The 16,363-nt window shown below is 46.9% G+C and overlaps 2 protein-coding genes and 2 non-coding genes across 4 annotated transcripts in view; all 4 read left to right on the forward strand.

Annotated features, from left to right (window-relative positions):
* The window catches only part of LOC113409572 (paraplegin-like), a 42,691-nt gene extending 40,038 nt beyond the window's left edge, over window positions 1–2,653 (forward strand). Inside the window, exons 16-17 of the mRNA XM_026663659.1 lie at window positions 21–98; window positions 2,233–2,653. Of these exons, the coding sequence (XP_026519444.1) occupies window positions 21–98; window positions 2,233–2,442 (288 nt within the window). The 3' untranslated portion in view covers window positions 2,443–2,653. The remainder of the gene's footprint in view (window positions 1–20; window positions 99–2,232) is intronic.
* Window positions 2,654–6,415: 3,762 nt separating this feature from the next.
* LOC112103475 (60S ribosomal protein L13) lies at window positions 6,416–14,769 on the forward strand. Its single transcript, XM_024195273.1, has 6 exons — window positions 6,416–6,510; window positions 6,934–7,051; window positions 7,537–7,678; window positions 10,791–10,964; window positions 13,173–13,229; window positions 14,567–14,769. Exons 2-6 carry the CDS (start codon window positions 6,948–6,950, stop codon window positions 14,723–14,725), a joined length of 636 nt encoding a protein of 211 aa, XP_024051041.1. The 5' UTR covers window positions 6,416–6,510; window positions 6,934–6,947; the 3' UTR covers window positions 14,726–14,769.
* Window positions 7,269–7,350, forward strand: LOC112103483. The gene has a single exon (XR_002907837.1). It is a non-coding gene; the product is annotated as a small nucleolar RNA MBII-202 (small nucleolar RNA).
* LOC112103485 lies at window positions 10,647–10,731 on the forward strand. The gene has a single exon (XR_002907838.1). It is a non-coding gene; the product is annotated as a small nucleolar RNA MBII-202 (small nucleolar RNA).
* Window positions 14,770–16,363: the final 1,594 nt, after the last annotated feature.

Here is a 16,363-nt window from a genome sequence, read left to right on the forward strand (position 1 = left end):
TTTCTCACTTCTCTTCCCAGGAAGCAAAAGTGCTGGTGGCTCAAGCATATAGGCACACAGAGAAACTCTTACTGGACAACCGGGACAAACTGCAAACGGTACGGACTTCATTAGTGCTTCTGGCATCATTGCAGCCACCAGGTCCTTGGTTGCTAGTGTCCCCGGGAGTGGCAGTGGTACTTTCAGGAAGCAGTGTTTCTGTGCTTATCTTCCAGCTTTGAGAAGCAGTGTGGGTTCTGGTGCATTTCCAGATTGCAAGAAGATTAGGGAAGCAAAAGAAAGAGAGACTTTGAGTTGCGTATCCGGTCAGCCATTGGATTAGGACTTGACATGCATGTGTGTTTGCAGTGGGAACTTTCTTTAGTGGTGAATGATCTGAGTCTCTAGACATTAACTGGTGGTGTTCAGGGACTCACTGCTTGGTAAGAGAGGTACTCTCTGTGGCGGGCTTGATGGGGGTGGCTGAAGGTTAGACTCTAGCACAGAACTGCAGTTCCTTTGTTTACTTCCATGGTGACTTTCTGATGCTGGGATGCCAAATATGGGACTGAGGTGTAATTTATACCACTGCAAGGATACTAGATATTGCCCTTGCCCGGAGGAGTCTGCCATGTCAGAAACCGCATGTCTGCCGGAGTCAAAAAGCAAGTGCTGCCTTTACCACTGCAGCTGGGGACCAGTCCACAGGAAATCTATGTGGGGATTGAAGTGGACAGTATCTGAGGGGAGGAATAATGGGACGTAGAGCCTTTTACCTCCAGGTCACCAGTGTGAATGAGTTGATAGTCTCAGTTCACATCGTTAAGCTACCGCTGCAAGAGTTACAGGGCTGGCTGCACCTCTGCCCCCTCAGGTGTCAGCTTGTGGGCCTTTACCTAGCCTGGGATGGAATTTCACAATTCTCCCACTCTTGGAGCAGGGCCTGGGCTATAGTACCGTCTGCATCAACTGTGCTCACCCAGTGGCCCAGCTGAGTATGGACACCTTTGATTCTTCCTTTAGGGAGTCTGTGACCAGTGATATATAATGACCAGCCAGCCTGCTTCAACCACAGTATTGTTCGCTTTAACAGTGGGAACAAACCATTTAGAGAAAAAGGACTTGAATACAACTGTCTACACACACATCTGTCTTACCTAACTGCTGACATATTCATTGGTATTGTGGGCAGTCCTGTCACTTTCACACACCTCGGCAAGTTTGTATGGACCTGGAGAATGAACTTTCCTCCCATGCCTAGAGAGTTTCTGTCCAATGGGCAGTGAGGAAAACTTGTGTTGCCTTTGTCCAGACTGTACCTATCCTATGGAGGCCTTTATTTTCATTGACTGTTAACCTGGCACCTTTCACAAGTATTCACACAGGTGCAAAGTCACTTAAGTGTATGGAATAGAGAGGCAGACCTTTCTACCTCTGCTCCTTGGACCTCATTCAGCTAAAGTGATTCTCCTGGTCACTCCTCCAGGCTAGCAGCTAGAGATCACCTGCTTAACTTATACCCCAGTAGCTGTAGATTGCCGAGCTTAGGGGAACAGAGCATAAGTCATACTCTGCTGTGAGAGTGCCCCTGTCCCCAAAGCTCTCCTGGCTGTTTCTCAGTCTTTGTAGCAGGTGCCAGCAGCTCAAAAAGTTGCATATTGGCCCCCAAAAACTACAGATAGACCAGATCTACACTAGGGGCTTCTGCTGGCCTAGCTATGTTGGTCAGGGTGTGAAGCCAGCAGAAGCCCCTAGTGGAGATGCAGCTATAGCAGCAAAGCTGCACTTTTACTGATACAGCTTGTACGGGGTTGTCTTACTAACCAGTATAGAATGAGCTTTGCTGGTGTAGCTGTGACCACACTAGAAGCACTTTGCCGGTATAACATACTGGTATTTCTATACTGGTAAAGTATTCCTAGTGCAGATATATAGTATTAGCTGTCAGACCAGTGGATTTGGTAACCCAGGTGTGTTTGTTTCCCTCAGACACCAGCACATCTTGCTTTGGCTGCATCTTTGTCCAAATATACACCTTGATATTGTTTGCTGCTTACAGTCCTGGACAAACACCTTCTCTTCTGTTTTAGCTGACCTCCTGGGGAGGATGACGGCATGTCCTGGAGATGCTTTACCCCAAGCACTAGCTGCCATGTCAGCATGCTCTCCTTCATGCCTTGCCAGAGCTGCCACTAACTTGTCTGAACTCACAGTGCATGTACACTCACCTTCTGCCCTGTCTGCTCTTTCTAGCTGGCTAATACCCTCCTGGAGAAGGAAGTGATAAACTACGAGGACATGGAAGCCCTGATTGGGCCGCCTCCTCACGGGCCAAAGAAAATGATCGTTCCTCAGAGCTGGCTTGAAGCAGAGAGAGAGAAACAAGACACAGGCGATGAAGAGCCACCCCAGCAACCCCAGACCCGGGAAGAGGAGGAGGAACCCAGTTTGAGACTAGTATGAAACCCATTCCTGATCCGGAATGGGAGAGGAGGGCTTTAGAGGCTTTCTTCTAGCACCATACCAGAGTCCTTCCCCTTTCAGCTGCAGGGTCAAAGGCACTGAGAGACCAGAGCAGGGGATCTGTGTGTTGCCAATATCCTGCCCCTAACTTCTGGGTGTGTCAGCCACTGTACGAGGAAGGCTGTCTTCAGGGAGGGATTCTGCAGCTGGTTATCTCTGGGGTTGGGGATTCCTGATGCAAGCACAGATGTAGTTGGTCATGTGAGGCAGAAAGGGGTAATACATGGGTTCAGAATGAATTTAAATGCTAAAATCTCTTTTGGGCTCAGCACAGTGTAAACGCTCAACATCTGTGCTGTGACATGGGTGTGTGCTGCCATTCCTTCCCATGCCACAGCTTTGGAAGTGTGTCTCTGTCAGGCACAACCACTCGAAAGGGCTCAAGGCAGTTTGACACAGTAGTTACTACATGACTTGACTGTACCCTTTGATTATCTCTGCTCAGAGTTTAAAAATATACTGACTGAGAACAAGGTTCACTGGAGTAAAATGGTCTTTGCGCATTGTTCTATAGAACATATTAATACATGCAGGAGGCTGGGGCATTCTAACGTGTACATGAGACCTCTGCAGATTTAGGGGCTTCCTCTGCTCGTTGATCTCTCTGATAGTTCTGTGCCTCTCTCTCTCTGGGGATTGGTTGGTTTGGGGTTATCAGTTCGTGGATTATCAACATGGTTTGAGTTCTCAGTTTGTGTGCAGGTATTGGCCAACTCCACATGTCTAGGATCTACTTTTACATCAGAAGCCCATTTTCCAGATCAGGACTGAACACAAGTGCATTGAGAGGCTGAGTCTAGATGTGCTGTTTCTTTTCTCAAGAGGAATTTGAGAAGCACCTTTCAGTAAGGACTCTGGGATGGAAACCCGGGTGTTCATTTGCATTGATTTTTACAGGGGGCTGTAGACTGAATTCCTTTACTTGTGTTCAGACCTTTAAGTCCTCTGTATGCCCTTGTTGGGGCATGATCATTCTCACTCCACAATGAGAGCATCTGAAATATCTGTGCATTGATGTCTGGGGTATTTTGCTGGCTGGCTGTATAATGTGCCCTTTTCTCTTATTGAGGATTATTTCCATGGATTATTCCATGAGGATTATTGTCTGTGTCCCTGAAAGGCCCCAGTCCAGGTGCTCCCCCACCCCAGTTTCTTCTATAGGGGACTAAGAGGTCTGAACACAAGTGAAGGGCTTCGGTCTACAGCCCCCTGTAGAAATCAGTGCAAATGAACACGTCTCACATTATTGCCATCAGACTTCCATTTGTGGAGAACTAGACAAGACTTTTGAGGCAGCTGATGTTGTGTTGTTCAGATGGAAGGGATGCAGTTATCCAAGGCATTCTTACCCACCATCACTTATCTGATGCAGAGCCTGCTTCTGTCTCAGGACTCCCAACCTCTGCTGGGTTTAGGAGTAAGGTTGGGTCCTGAAAATTGACCTGCCTGGTCTCTATAGGCTACTGTAGGGCGGTGCCACCTGCCTGACCCACTGGTTGTACTAGTTGTAATGCCAGCTCGGTGTTGGCACAGCATTCTGTAGTAGTTTTTACTTGTTAAGCTTATGAGGGAGGGATGTTTTTCTTCTAGTCTGGGACTTGATATTTCCATTGCTTTTTCCCTTTTTTTCTTTTTAACATGATGGGCTTCCCCTTTATTATTTGAACTCTAGAATTTCACCTGCTATAGAAACTGTATTCACTTCTCAACCTTCTAAAAATGGTCTCAAATATGTTCTAGGCCTGTTTGCATGCATACGTGGAATCTGGTAGCACTGCTGTTAATTGTAGTGTGAATACAAATGTAATGCAATTGGTTTGGGACTTTTCTTAATAAACAGCAGGCTCCTGTGTTTACAGTCTCCTTACCAGTCTGATCATTTTGAAAGACCTGCCTGTGCAACCTGCAGCATCTAGTGGTGCTTTGTCATTCCATATTCTGGCACAGGATTGACTTTTAACTGGTCAGACAAATGGAAGTATCCACATGCAGAAAAATGCTTTGTGGAGCAGATGTTGCAGCATGGCTGGGTCGCTGGCTGTGAATAGCGAAACCTGCGTTACAGATTTGTCGTGGTCTCTTTATCATCTGACCACAAAATGCATCAGTCATCAAATGAACTGTAAAGCAGAAGTGATGGGAGATTCCGTGAAGTCACTGCTTGTGTCAGCTCAACAAGTGCACCTGCTTACCCCAGACCTTTTCCCCTCATTGTGTCTTACACGGAGAGAGTGCCTTACAAATGGAGTATCTTCGGTTTGCTCTGCTTTCATGTGCGTTGAAGCCAGCCCCATTTGCCGGTCACCGGGATCCTCTGCAATGAGGGCAGGTACCTGCTCGAGAGCTGCTGTTTCTTGCTCCTACTCCTTGGGGAAGCATCAGGCCTCATCCCAAAGCCCGCACTTGAGTCAGTGCAGGAGTTGACTGATGGTAAGAAATGCCAGTTAAGGTGGACAGCAGGTAGCACATCAGCAGTCTTGTAGGACAGCTCTGTTTATGCAAAGTATAACACCCTGTGGGAGTTTGGCTCAAGGCAGGTGTAGTCTGGCTGTGTTCTAAATGCTGTGACAGTGGCCATAGCCACCTTGAAAAGGATGTGTGTCGTGTGAATGTCTGAAAAATTGTCCTCCAAGCACTTGCAGTCCCCTAGTGGTGGTGTTACGAGACTTATGAGGGCCCCGCTCCTTCCTCACTTGACTTGAATGAGGAACTCCAGTCTGAGAAGAAGCAGCCATTAAAACATGGGGCAACACTGGGTATAGGAAGTAGTTTGAGAAGGGGCTGGGATGAGCTGTGTAAGCCAAAGCAGGTCTCATGTGCAGGATCTAGACATGAGCCCGTACCAAACTAGTGCCACAAGCAAGAGCAGGCAACTGCTGTTCTGGAGGAGAAATGTACACGTCTATAGGAATTATTCATCCACGTCTATCTGACCAGGCATAGATGAAATGCATACATGGAGTAGGAACAGCATAGTTACACTCTGGGCAGCTGTAATTTTATGATGTCACCATTTTACATGCAAGTGTGTGGGGTAATAGAAGTGCAAGTTACCTCTGGTCCAATGCTCCTGAGGTATTGGGCAGTCCTGGGCTCAGACCATTACATCAGGCTGCTCTCGCTAGGCATGCAGGGCTCTGGGGAGGATGCAGGCACAGGAATGTATTCAGTTCTGGAATCTAACAAAGAATGTAGGGGAAATGGATGTGGCTAAGCAGGTTAGCGTAGCTTGGACTGAATTGGATGAATGTGTTGCACTCCACAGGTGTAGCTCACCATGTACATGCTAAGCATTACTGCTCGATCATTTTTTAAGATCATGGACTTGATTTACAGCAAACCAAATAAGAACTTGCTGCTGCAAATAGCTTCTATATCTGCTTCACCAACAGGACAGTTCCTGACTGGGTCAATCAGTTTCACAACATAATTATTTTTGAATCATCACAAAAGTTCAGTCTAGGTTGCGATTGTTCCTCTTTGCTGTTTGTGTCTCTTATTTAAGAGACATTGTTTTACTGTGGGGGGTATGGAATTTGAGGGATTAGTGTACAGGGTCTAGAAATTAGGACCAAGATTTTAAAAAATAAAGTGAATCTTGTAGGTGGCTGTAGGCTGACTGGTCTGTAATTCCCTGGTTGTCTTTTTTAAAGCTAGGAATTGTGTTTGCACTTCTCCAGTCCTCTGATACCTCACCCATCTTCCATGAACTGTCATGGATGAGCAACTTTAGCGCTTCCTCGGTGCAGCCAGCTGCCTTTCCCTAGCCCACCTGGTGCAGGTAACGGCACTCACTGGTTTTTCATACGCGGCCGCTTTAAAACGGGCGCCATCTTTGTAAAGGGCAGAGGGCCTTTGGCGAGATGGGCGCTGAAGCTCCCTGGGCGGGCCTTCCGCCATCCTTTATTCTAATTGGTCAGTAACCAGTTCAGTTTCCGCTAGGCCTGATATCCCAGCGTGCCCTGCGTCACCCCCTCCTTTTCCGGTCGGCCATTTCCCCCCGTGGAGGTAGGTTTGAGCGGAGGCCGGGCCCTGCAGGGTTATCCGCCTCCATCCGCCGCCTGGGCGGCCCGCGGGGCCCGGGCCCTGGGCAGCCGAACGCAGGGGGGCCGCCTGCGGCCTGTCGCGTCCCGGGGGGAGGCGGCGGCGGGCAGGTGCCGGGCCTGGGGGCCGCTCCCCGGCGGCCGGGGCCGGGCATTCGCCTCAGTCGTTCCCAGGGTGGCGGCCCGCGCGGGGCTGCCGAGCGACGGCCCTCGGGGGCAGCGGTTCGGGTTGGGGGGGCGGCTGGGAGCTGTTGCAGTCCGGCCTGGCCGGGCCCTCCGCTCCCCCGGCTCGTGGGGTGCTGGGCCCTCGCCGCTCTCTGCTTTCTGTAAGCCGCGCGCGCCTGCCGCGAGTTGGAGCTGTCATTAACCGTGCCCCTTGTGTCTGCAGGGATATAAGCAATCATGGCACCCAGTCGAAATGGCATGATCTTGAGACCCCATTTCCACAAAGATTGGCAGAGACGAGTTGCCACATGGTTTAACCAGCCTGCCAGGAAGATCCGCAGGTGAGATGCTAAGGACAGCTGGCTACGTGTGTCAGTGAGACCCGTGTCTGGTGAGATTGTCTCTACCTGCCTTGTGACATCGAGATCACGTACTTGGGAATTGTGTCTCCCGTGGCATGTTGTGGTGGTTAGAGAGTGATTAATTAAAAGTTACCGTGGTTGTAATCACAGAGGCCAGTAGAACAGTTTAATGCCTTTAATTAGGTCTACAGTCAAATGATGAAAATTCTCCGGAATCTCTGCACAACATTGATGATTTGCTTGAACCCTTTTTTAGCTGATGACTGTAGTTTACTATGAGAGCGTGTAGTCTGGCCTTGTTCACATCAGTTACTAGATGGACACATTCCTTACCTCAGCAAGTTGGATGGGCCCTCATTTTCTCTGAGAGGGACTCTGGGCATTTAGAAGATTGTCAGTGTAGAAGTTATGTGTCTTATACAAACATCCTTTTGTTGACTGCTGTGATATTTCTCTTTGACCAGGAGGAAGGCCCGTCAGGCAAAGGCTCGGCGCATTGCTCCACGCCCAGTGTCAGGGCCAATCCGACCCATTGTGAGGTGTCCCACTGTTAGGTACCACACAAAAGTTCGTGCTGGCAGAGGATTCAGCTTGGAAGAGCTGCGAGTGAGTATAACTGGTTGGTTAGCATCTCATAGTAGAGTGCGCTCACGTGCAACAGATAAATTCTATAAATGTGTCCAGTGTTAGGTGGGTGCAGAGTAAAGTATCCAACTGTAATTTGGTGTTTCAACTCAATTTTTTGTTTTCGAGTGGGTGAAATGAACTCCTTGATATATTTCCCTGTCTTGCCTGGCCTGGTTAGTCTGTCGGTAGCTAGTGTGAGATGTAAGCAGCTGAGAGTGGTTGGCAAATGGATATCTGTTTAAACTGGTTGTGCATGTGGCCATTTTGGAATTTTCTAGGGATGTCTCTTCACTAGCAACGTTAAATCGTTGCCGTGGCAGCGCTTTAACGTGGCAGTGTAGTTGTAGCACCCCCACAAAGGGAGTAGCTACCAGCGCTGGAAGCGCGGCTGCCGGCACCGGTGCACTGCCTACACCAGGGGCGGCAACCTTCTTTTTGGCCTGAGGGCTGCATCAGTTTTCAGAAATTGTATGGAGGGCCGGTTAGGGGAGGCTGTGCCTCCCCGAACAGGCAGGCGTTTCCCAGCCCCCACCCGACACTGACACACACACACACACACACACACACACACACGCGTGCGCGTGTCTCGCCCCTGATGGCCCCCCTGCCCCATCCAACCACCCCCCTTCCTGATTACCCCCCACGGGACCCCTGCCCCATCCAACCACCCCTTCTCCCTGACTGCCCCCAGACCCCCCGCCCCTAACTGCCCCCTGCCGCCCCATCTAACACTCCCTCTCCTTCCTGACAGACAGACACACACCCGGGACCCCTGCCCCACCCAACCACCCCTTCTCCCTGTCCCCTGACCACCCCCGGAACCTCCATCCCTGACTGCCCCCAGCCGCCCTATCCAACCCCTTCTCTCCTCCCTGGACCTCTGCCCCATCCAACCACTCCTTCTCCCTGACTGCCCCCATTTAACCCCCCCATTCCCTGCCCTCTGACTGCCCTGACCCCTAGCCACACCCCTGGCCCCGAACTCCCCTGCCCTCTATCCAACCCCGCTCCCTGCCCCCTTATCACGCCTGGAGCACTGGTCGAGCGGCTGCACCATGACAGGCAGCCGCGGCGCCCGGCTGGAGCCAGCCACGCACTGCACAGCACAGAGCACCGGGTCAGGCTAGGCTCTGTAGCTGCGCTGCCCCAGGAGCGCGCTGCCCAGAGCATTGCGCCGGTGGTGCAGTGAGCTGAGGCTGTGGGGGAGAGGGAGGGAGGAGCCTGGGGCTAGCCTCCCTGTCCAGGAGCTCAGGGTCCAGGGAGAACGGTCCCGCGGGCCGTAGTTTGCCCACTTCTGGTCTACACTGGCACTTTACAGCGCCGAAATTTGCAGCGCTCAGTGGAGTGTTTTTTCACACCCCTTAGTGAGAAATTTGCAGCGCTGCAAAGTGGCAGTGTAGACAAGGCCTAGATAACACAACATTATTATCCAGAGTACAGGATGGTGGTCGCTATAGGTAGGTGTGTAATTGCTGTAGATGCAGAAAATGGACAATATGTGTAGGATAAATATGAAATTAGAGAATTAGTTAGCTTAAGTTTAGTTAAGAAAATATATATATGTTGTAAAGAGAGGCTCTGATTAGCAATTAGAAGGAAGGCCTTGAAAATAATAAGTTATAAGGCCAGATGGAATGAAGTAGGGAGCATGCAGGGGGCTGGACTAGATGACCTCTTGAGGTCTCTTCCAGTTCTGTGATTCTACATTTGGTTCAAAGAATAACAAATGAGGTAAAAGAACTTCTAAAAAGAAGGCCTCTGACCCTTGAGGATGACTGCAGATGGTTTTAAATAAGACCAAGAGAATCTGTCTTAAAATGAGCCAACATGGCCCTTGCCAACCCACACACCAGTGTTAAAGCCTGTGTGAATCCAGGGGCAATGGCAAAGCTGTTGGCAGCAAGGAGAGGAGGAAAGGCCTTGGGAAGAGAGGAGTTTGTAAATCTTCATCCAGGTAAGACTGGAAATAAGGGTGAACTGTCTGAAATTGGTGTTTAACTGAAGTCAGTACTTGGCAATGACATCACTTGTTTGTTGAAGAGTATAAAGAAGTTCATTGCTAATACCTGCCTGGCCATGTTAGAGCCGACCAATATGGGTCTAAGCACCCTGGGTTTAACCCGTTTGTAAGTATCGTGATCAAATGTTTTGTTACTGTTTGGATGTAGTAAATTATATATGCATGTTTAGAGTAATTGTATAACTTTGGATTTAATAAAGGAATTTATGGTTACGTTTGGTGGTTTCCCGTATTCATATTAATTTCAGGCATTCCAATAGTATGGGAATGAGATGTGTAGGCAGCAGCATAGGTCAACACAAGATTGTTTTGAAAATTAAAGAGATGTGGTCAACTTGCCAGTTTAATAAAATTCCAGGGTTTTAAACCACTCAACTTCAGGAGCGAGGAGGAGGGAGTGTTATGGTAATGCACCTTTCTGTACAGTCATCTTATGGGACAACAAAAGCAAATGTCTACAGGACTGTTCAGCACCAAGAAATAGTTTGCTTCTTTTGGTTCTCTGGTATTTTTTAGGGGCTCATGATGTAAGTGATACCTGATAAAGCATTGATTTAAACCTTAATAGTATAGCCAACTTCATGAGTCAGGTTGGCATGTGTGATTTAAATAGCCCAGTTGCTTGTTACAGTTGGAATTGCACGTTGCAGTATAATGTATAATTATATAAGGACACTTGCTTATTTCAGTGAGTGAAAGTGATATCCCCCATTCTTTTCCCCGTGGCCTCCGATTTTGTGCCCTCCTTTTGCTATTTGAAGGAGTGTTGGCCTCAGACTAGAAAGTTATGTAATATGTGTTGTCTTATATTTGAGTCTAATCTTTGACTTTTGGAGATGCCTTATCTGTTGTTGTCCAACTTCTGGGCGTAGCACAATTCATATTTCTTAATCACTGCTCCTGCTTCTGATGGGCCTTACAGTCAAATGATGACACTTTCTCCGGAATCTCTGTAGTCTCTGTGATGACTGTATTGAACCCTTTTCCAGCTGATGACTGTACTGGCTTCACTCAGTAGCACAATGGCATAACAGTCACTTGAAGGTTGACATTAACTCTCTTGCTTTACAGATGGCTGGCATCAATAAAAGGGTTGCCCGGACTATTGGAATCTCTGTGGATCCCAGACGACGCAACAAGTCTACAGAATCCCTGCAGGCCAATGTGCAGAGACTGAAGGAGTATCGCTCCAAACTTATCCTCTTCCCAAGGAAGCCCTCTGCACCCAAGAAGGGAGACAGCTCTGTAAGTACATTGGGTCCTGGAAGCTTTTAGAGGCCTTCTCCTGCTCAGTGGTGCTAAGGGTTGGTTATGGCTGATCCTCTAATGTTCTACTGTAAAGCGTTGTTTACTTAGACACATCTCCTAATGTAATGCCCCTGCACGGGAGGCCTCTTCCACTGGCAAAGGGTTGATAGAGCAGCTCTAGTCTGCCTTCAGGTACATCTGATGGAGGGATGGGCTTGGGTGTTGGCCAGGGTATGTGCTATAACTTGTACCACCTCTGTTGTGCTGGGAGCTGGGCCTGGAGTGTGGAGTGTGCAGTGGTGATTTAAAGCCACATTGGGGGGAAGCTGCCCTGAATCAAAGCCATGATACTTTAGCAACTCTCTCACAATGTCTGATTTTTGCCTAAGCAGTTGAAATTTAGTAAAAGCAGTTAATGTGTTAGGGTGGATAATGAGCCACCGTTTCAGGAGTACTTGTCTCACTATGTAAATAATTACAAAAGAGAGAAATGAGAAAAAATGCAGGGACAGAGAGGTTTTTTCAGCTGAGTAACCTACAGAGGTGGTGAGTTGGTCAATTTTAGGGGAGTTCCACCTATCAACCTGTAAATCTTAATTCAGAGAAAACACTTGTATCAGCTAAGGTTCTGAAATAAGGTGGATTTCCATATATTTCTTTGCTCCAGCTATGTAGGCTCCGTGCTTCCAATGAGGAGGTATATGTAGTGAAATGAATGATTTGAAGAAGGGGATTTCTAGGCAACATCCATAGACTCATGTGCTCTAGGCTTTTTACCTGTATTTAAACATACTTCCTGCTTAAATGTTTCTAACGTGGCATAGTCTGCCAGCAGGAATTGGGTCAGTGTGTGTTAAAACTCTTTCAAACTGGTCATTGAGCTTTTCTCTGACTGCATTTATACTGGCTGGCTAAACTATATAAAATGTGGCTTTGTTGGAACTTATCAGTTTAACATATTCCCTAAGCCCATTGTAGACAGTCCTGGAAAATGTCCCTTTGAACCTGGTTTGGGACTGCTGGAGGTGTGGATGTGAAGAAGCTGAAGTAGAAACTACTTTATATGCAGACTAAAGGTTTCCCCTTTTCTCCAGCAAGGTCTTCTGTAACAACGGTTTCCTTGGGGGCAATTAGTGCCGACTTTCCTGGAGTGTCATGTGAATATCACTGATAACTGGTGCAATTAGAAAACCTAAAATAGTGTAGTCCCGTGTGTTCATATCCTAGACTGGTTAGCAAGACAGATCTATCTAGTTGTGAATGTTTAGCACCAGCACAGCTTTAAAATGGTACAATGAACTTGAAATATAGCAGTTTCAGAGTGAGATAAAAATTGTTAAACGTATTCTCTCCTCCCAAGGGTCCCTTTGTTAATTCTTGTGCCTTCTTTTGCCACATTTTTAAATGTTTCTTTTCCCTGTGGTTTTGCATGAGAGCCAGACAAATAGGGGAAGCTGAATGCTGTTTGAATATACAAAATAAACTGCAAAGTAACTTTTCTCTGTCTGGAATGGGAGCCAGAGACGTTACTGGAAACAATAGTAAACTTGAAATTTTTTCAGGTTGGTGTAACTTTTATAAAGTCGGTGTTGTGCCCTTGAACCAGAGCTTTACATTCTTGGTTCCTGGTTTTGGTGTGGCCAGGAGAGGCAATTTGGTGGTGGAGTAATGGTGATGCATCAGCATCTTGTCAAGCCCTCAGAATGACTTTGCTTCCTTCCACCTCTCTTAACTGGGCATAGTTAATAGGTCACACTCCCCAGTGCAATTGCAAATTCTGGGTTCAGTTGAATTTCTCTTAAAAACAAACAAGTCTGCTTTAGGCTGGCCCCTTCAAAATGCTAGCACACCCTCTGTTGGAGTGGGAAATAGCGCCCTTCTCCACTTGTGTGTTTCCGACACTCTCCATGGTGTGTATGTGGGAATGTAGGGCCCTCTCTTCAGTCTGAAATATGGGCCAGAATTCCTGAGGTCCAAACCATGGAACTTTTTCTGTTAAACATGTATTGCTAGATTCTCCAGTCAGATCACCAAGCTGGGGTCTTGCACACAGGCCTAGTTTTTAGTTAAGATATGAAACTGAAGAGCTTATGTTTTGCTCCAGAAGGTACGTTCCCTAACCCAGGCAGCTCCCACAGGCCTGCCACCAAAGGAGTCAGCTTGTCTGGCTGAACTCAGTAATCACTTGTTTCCTCTGTTACACAGCCAGAAGAACTCAAGATGGCAACTCAGCTCTCTGGACCTGTTATGCCGATCAGGAACGTAAGTGAACCTGCAAATCATGTGCTTTGTTTGATTGTTCTGAAGTTAGATGCTGCTGTGATGTATCTCTAAATACTAGAGAGAACTGACTCGACAGAAATGGGTTTTTCAGTGCTGCATTGTGACACTGCAGTTACGTTTCGCTCTCTGTAGACTGCAGCAGTTACCTTGAGACCAAAGAACAAGAGCCTGTTAAAATTGACCTCCTATTTCTCTAGTACAGTGGTTCTTAACCTGGGGTGCACGCACCCCCTGGGGGTGCAAGGTGCCCTTTCTGGGGGTGTGAGACATGCCAATTTTTTTTAGAAGGTAAATCATCGAAAACACAAATTAAGCACAGGCACGCAAGTACAACTACTTTGTTTCATCAAACCTATGTGTTTATTGACATTATACGTTTTTTAACAATTACCCTGTAATATACAAACAAAAAATATATCTAGGTTTAAAGAACTGACCTACTTCAACAATTTTTGATAAGGGGTGCGAGAACATATTTTGAGACCCAATGCAGGCTGCAGTAAAGGTTAAGAACCACTGCTCTAGTAAAATACTGTTGTTGGGGTTTTTTTTGTTTTTTTTTTTTTTATCTCAATATTTTACTGTGAGAGTGTAACTTTAGCAGGGTCTCTGGATTTTTTGCCACTGTGTAATGAGATGCACAGAGCTGACTGCTAAAACTTTTAACCAACTGTTGGTTAAATCAGAGCTCCCTTGAGGGAGCCGAAGGGCAAGTTCATGGGCTTGAAGGTAGTGGCAGTGTTTTGTCTGGGGGTAGACTAATGGATGCAGTTTCAGCTGTCAGAATTTGTTCTGAAATTGAGGGTTCTGCCTGAAGCAATTCAGAACTGAGGATGGAAGAGTTACCAGCTGTCTGTGCACAGCCCTGTGCTTTGGTAATTTAGTCTTCAGTGACCCAGGGCTGGTAGCTCTTTACTAAGTATAACATGACAAACAGTGGGTTCACTGCAGTTTGTTCTAGAACCGTTGCTACTTTTGAAGGGTTACATTTGATGCTTGCTGGTGGTAATCCACAAATGAGTGTAAACTGACTGCGAGGTAAATATCAATCTACCCTGAGATGGTTATTCTTGGAGTTTCTTCCCTCACCTCATCAGTGGTGTGAGCTGACAAATACAGAAGCTGAATAAAATGAGGCACCTGATTGAATAGTGTTGCAGGCATGGCCTCCTGCTTTGATAAAGCATCCCTGCCAGTCACGGTGTCCTGTTGCTAGTAGAAATCTGTACCAAAAAGTAACTCTTCTAAACATTGAATAGGCCAGAGGATTCCAGAGAAGATGGTTACACATTCTATCTGGCTCTTGTTTCTGCTAGGTTTACAAAAAGGAAAAGGCCCGTGTTATCTCTGAGGATGAGAAGAACTTCAAAGCCTTTGCCAGCCTGCGTATGGCCCGGGCAAATGCCCGTCTCTTTGGAATCCGTGCTAAACGAGCCAAGGAAGCTGCAGAGCAGGATGTGGAGAAGAAGAAATGAACTGTTCTCCCTCGAACTGTCAATAAAAGAGTATAGAAATGTAACCTGGTGTGGTGTCTTCTTAGGCCGGATGCAAAGGGATCCAGAATAAAGGAAGGTGATACTTTTGACATGAAGCCTATACTCAGCAGTATTAGTTAGTTTGTTCAGCTACATTCTAGCCGTGTGTTGTATAAAAGTAAATTGAACAGTAGTCTCAACTGGTTTGCTCACTGCTTCTGAGATGAGCAGGTAATAGGCTCCTGGCATTGTGGGTGGCAGGTACTCATTCAGTCTGGGTGGAGTTGCCTTAGGTTTAAACAGTTAAGTTTTCCCCTCCGCTTGCTGTTTAATCACAGCTGCTTTGAGGGAAACCTGAGCAGATGGCTCTTTAATCAGTAGCGAGAGACGGCCCTGCATGGCTCCTCTCTTCTTACGGAGCAGCCTGCTCGCTTTTGCCTGTAAGAAACAGGACTGAAATTTCCAGTGTGTGGAGGACTTGGCTGAATCAAGTTGTAAAAGAGAACTGAATTTGATAAAAGAACAGGAGTACTTGTGGCACCTTAGAGACTAACACATTTATTAGAGCATAAGCTTTCGTGGGCTACAGCCCACTTCTTCGGATGCATATAGAGTGAAACATATATTGAGATATATATCCACACATACAGAGAGCATGAACAGGTAGGAGTTGTCTTACCAACTCTGAGAGGCCAATTAAGTAAGAGAAAAAAACTTTTGAAGTGATAATCAAGATAGCTCAGTACAGACAGTTTGATAAGAAGTGTGAGAATACTTACAAGGGGAGATAGATTCAATGTTTGTAAAAAGAACAGGAGTACTTGTGGCACCTTAGAGACTAACACATTTATTAGAGCATAAGCTTTCATGGGCTACAGCCCACTTCATCGGATGCATATAGAGTGAAACACTAACTCCTGTTCTTTTTGCGGATACAGACTAACACGGCTGCTACTCTGAAACCTGTCAATGTTTGTAATGGCTCAGCTATTCCCAGTCCTTATTCAATCCTGGGTTGATTGTGTTGATCTACAACCTATCCTGAAAGATGATCCTTTACTCTCACAGATCTTGGGAGACAGACCTGTCCTCGCTTACAGACAACCCCCCAACCTAAAGCAAATACTCACCAGCAACCACACATCACTGAACAAAAACACTGACCCAGGAACCTATCCTTGTAACAAAGCCCGATGCCAACTCTGTCCACATATCTATTCAAGTGACATCATCATAGGGCCTAATCACATCAGCCATACCATCAGGGGCTTGTTCACCTGCACATCTACCAATGTGATATATGCCATCATGTGCCAGCAATGCCCCTCTGCCATGTACATTGGCCAAACCGGACAGTCTCTACGCAAAAGAATTAATGGACACAAATCTGACATCAGGAATCATAATACTCAGAAACCAGTGGGAGAACACTTTGACCTGTCTGGTCATTCAATGACAGACCTGCGGGTGGCTATCTTACAACAGAAAAACTTCAAAAACAGACTCCAACGAGAGACTGCTGAGCTGGAATTGATATGCAAACTAGACACAATTATGCTCTTAATAAATTTGTTAGTCTCTAAGGTGCCACAAGTACTCCTGTTCTTTTTACTCTGAAACCTGAATTTGATACAGTCC

The sequence above is a fragment of the Terrapene carolina genome, unplaced genomic scaffold (assembly GCF_002925995.2).
Source record: "Terrapene carolina triunguis isolate 2854851 unplaced genomic scaffold, T_m_triunguis-2.0 Scaffold33891, whole genome shotgun sequence".
In the NCBI taxonomy this organism is placed as follows: Eukaryota; Metazoa; Chordata; order Testudines; family Emydidae; genus Terrapene; species Terrapene triunguis.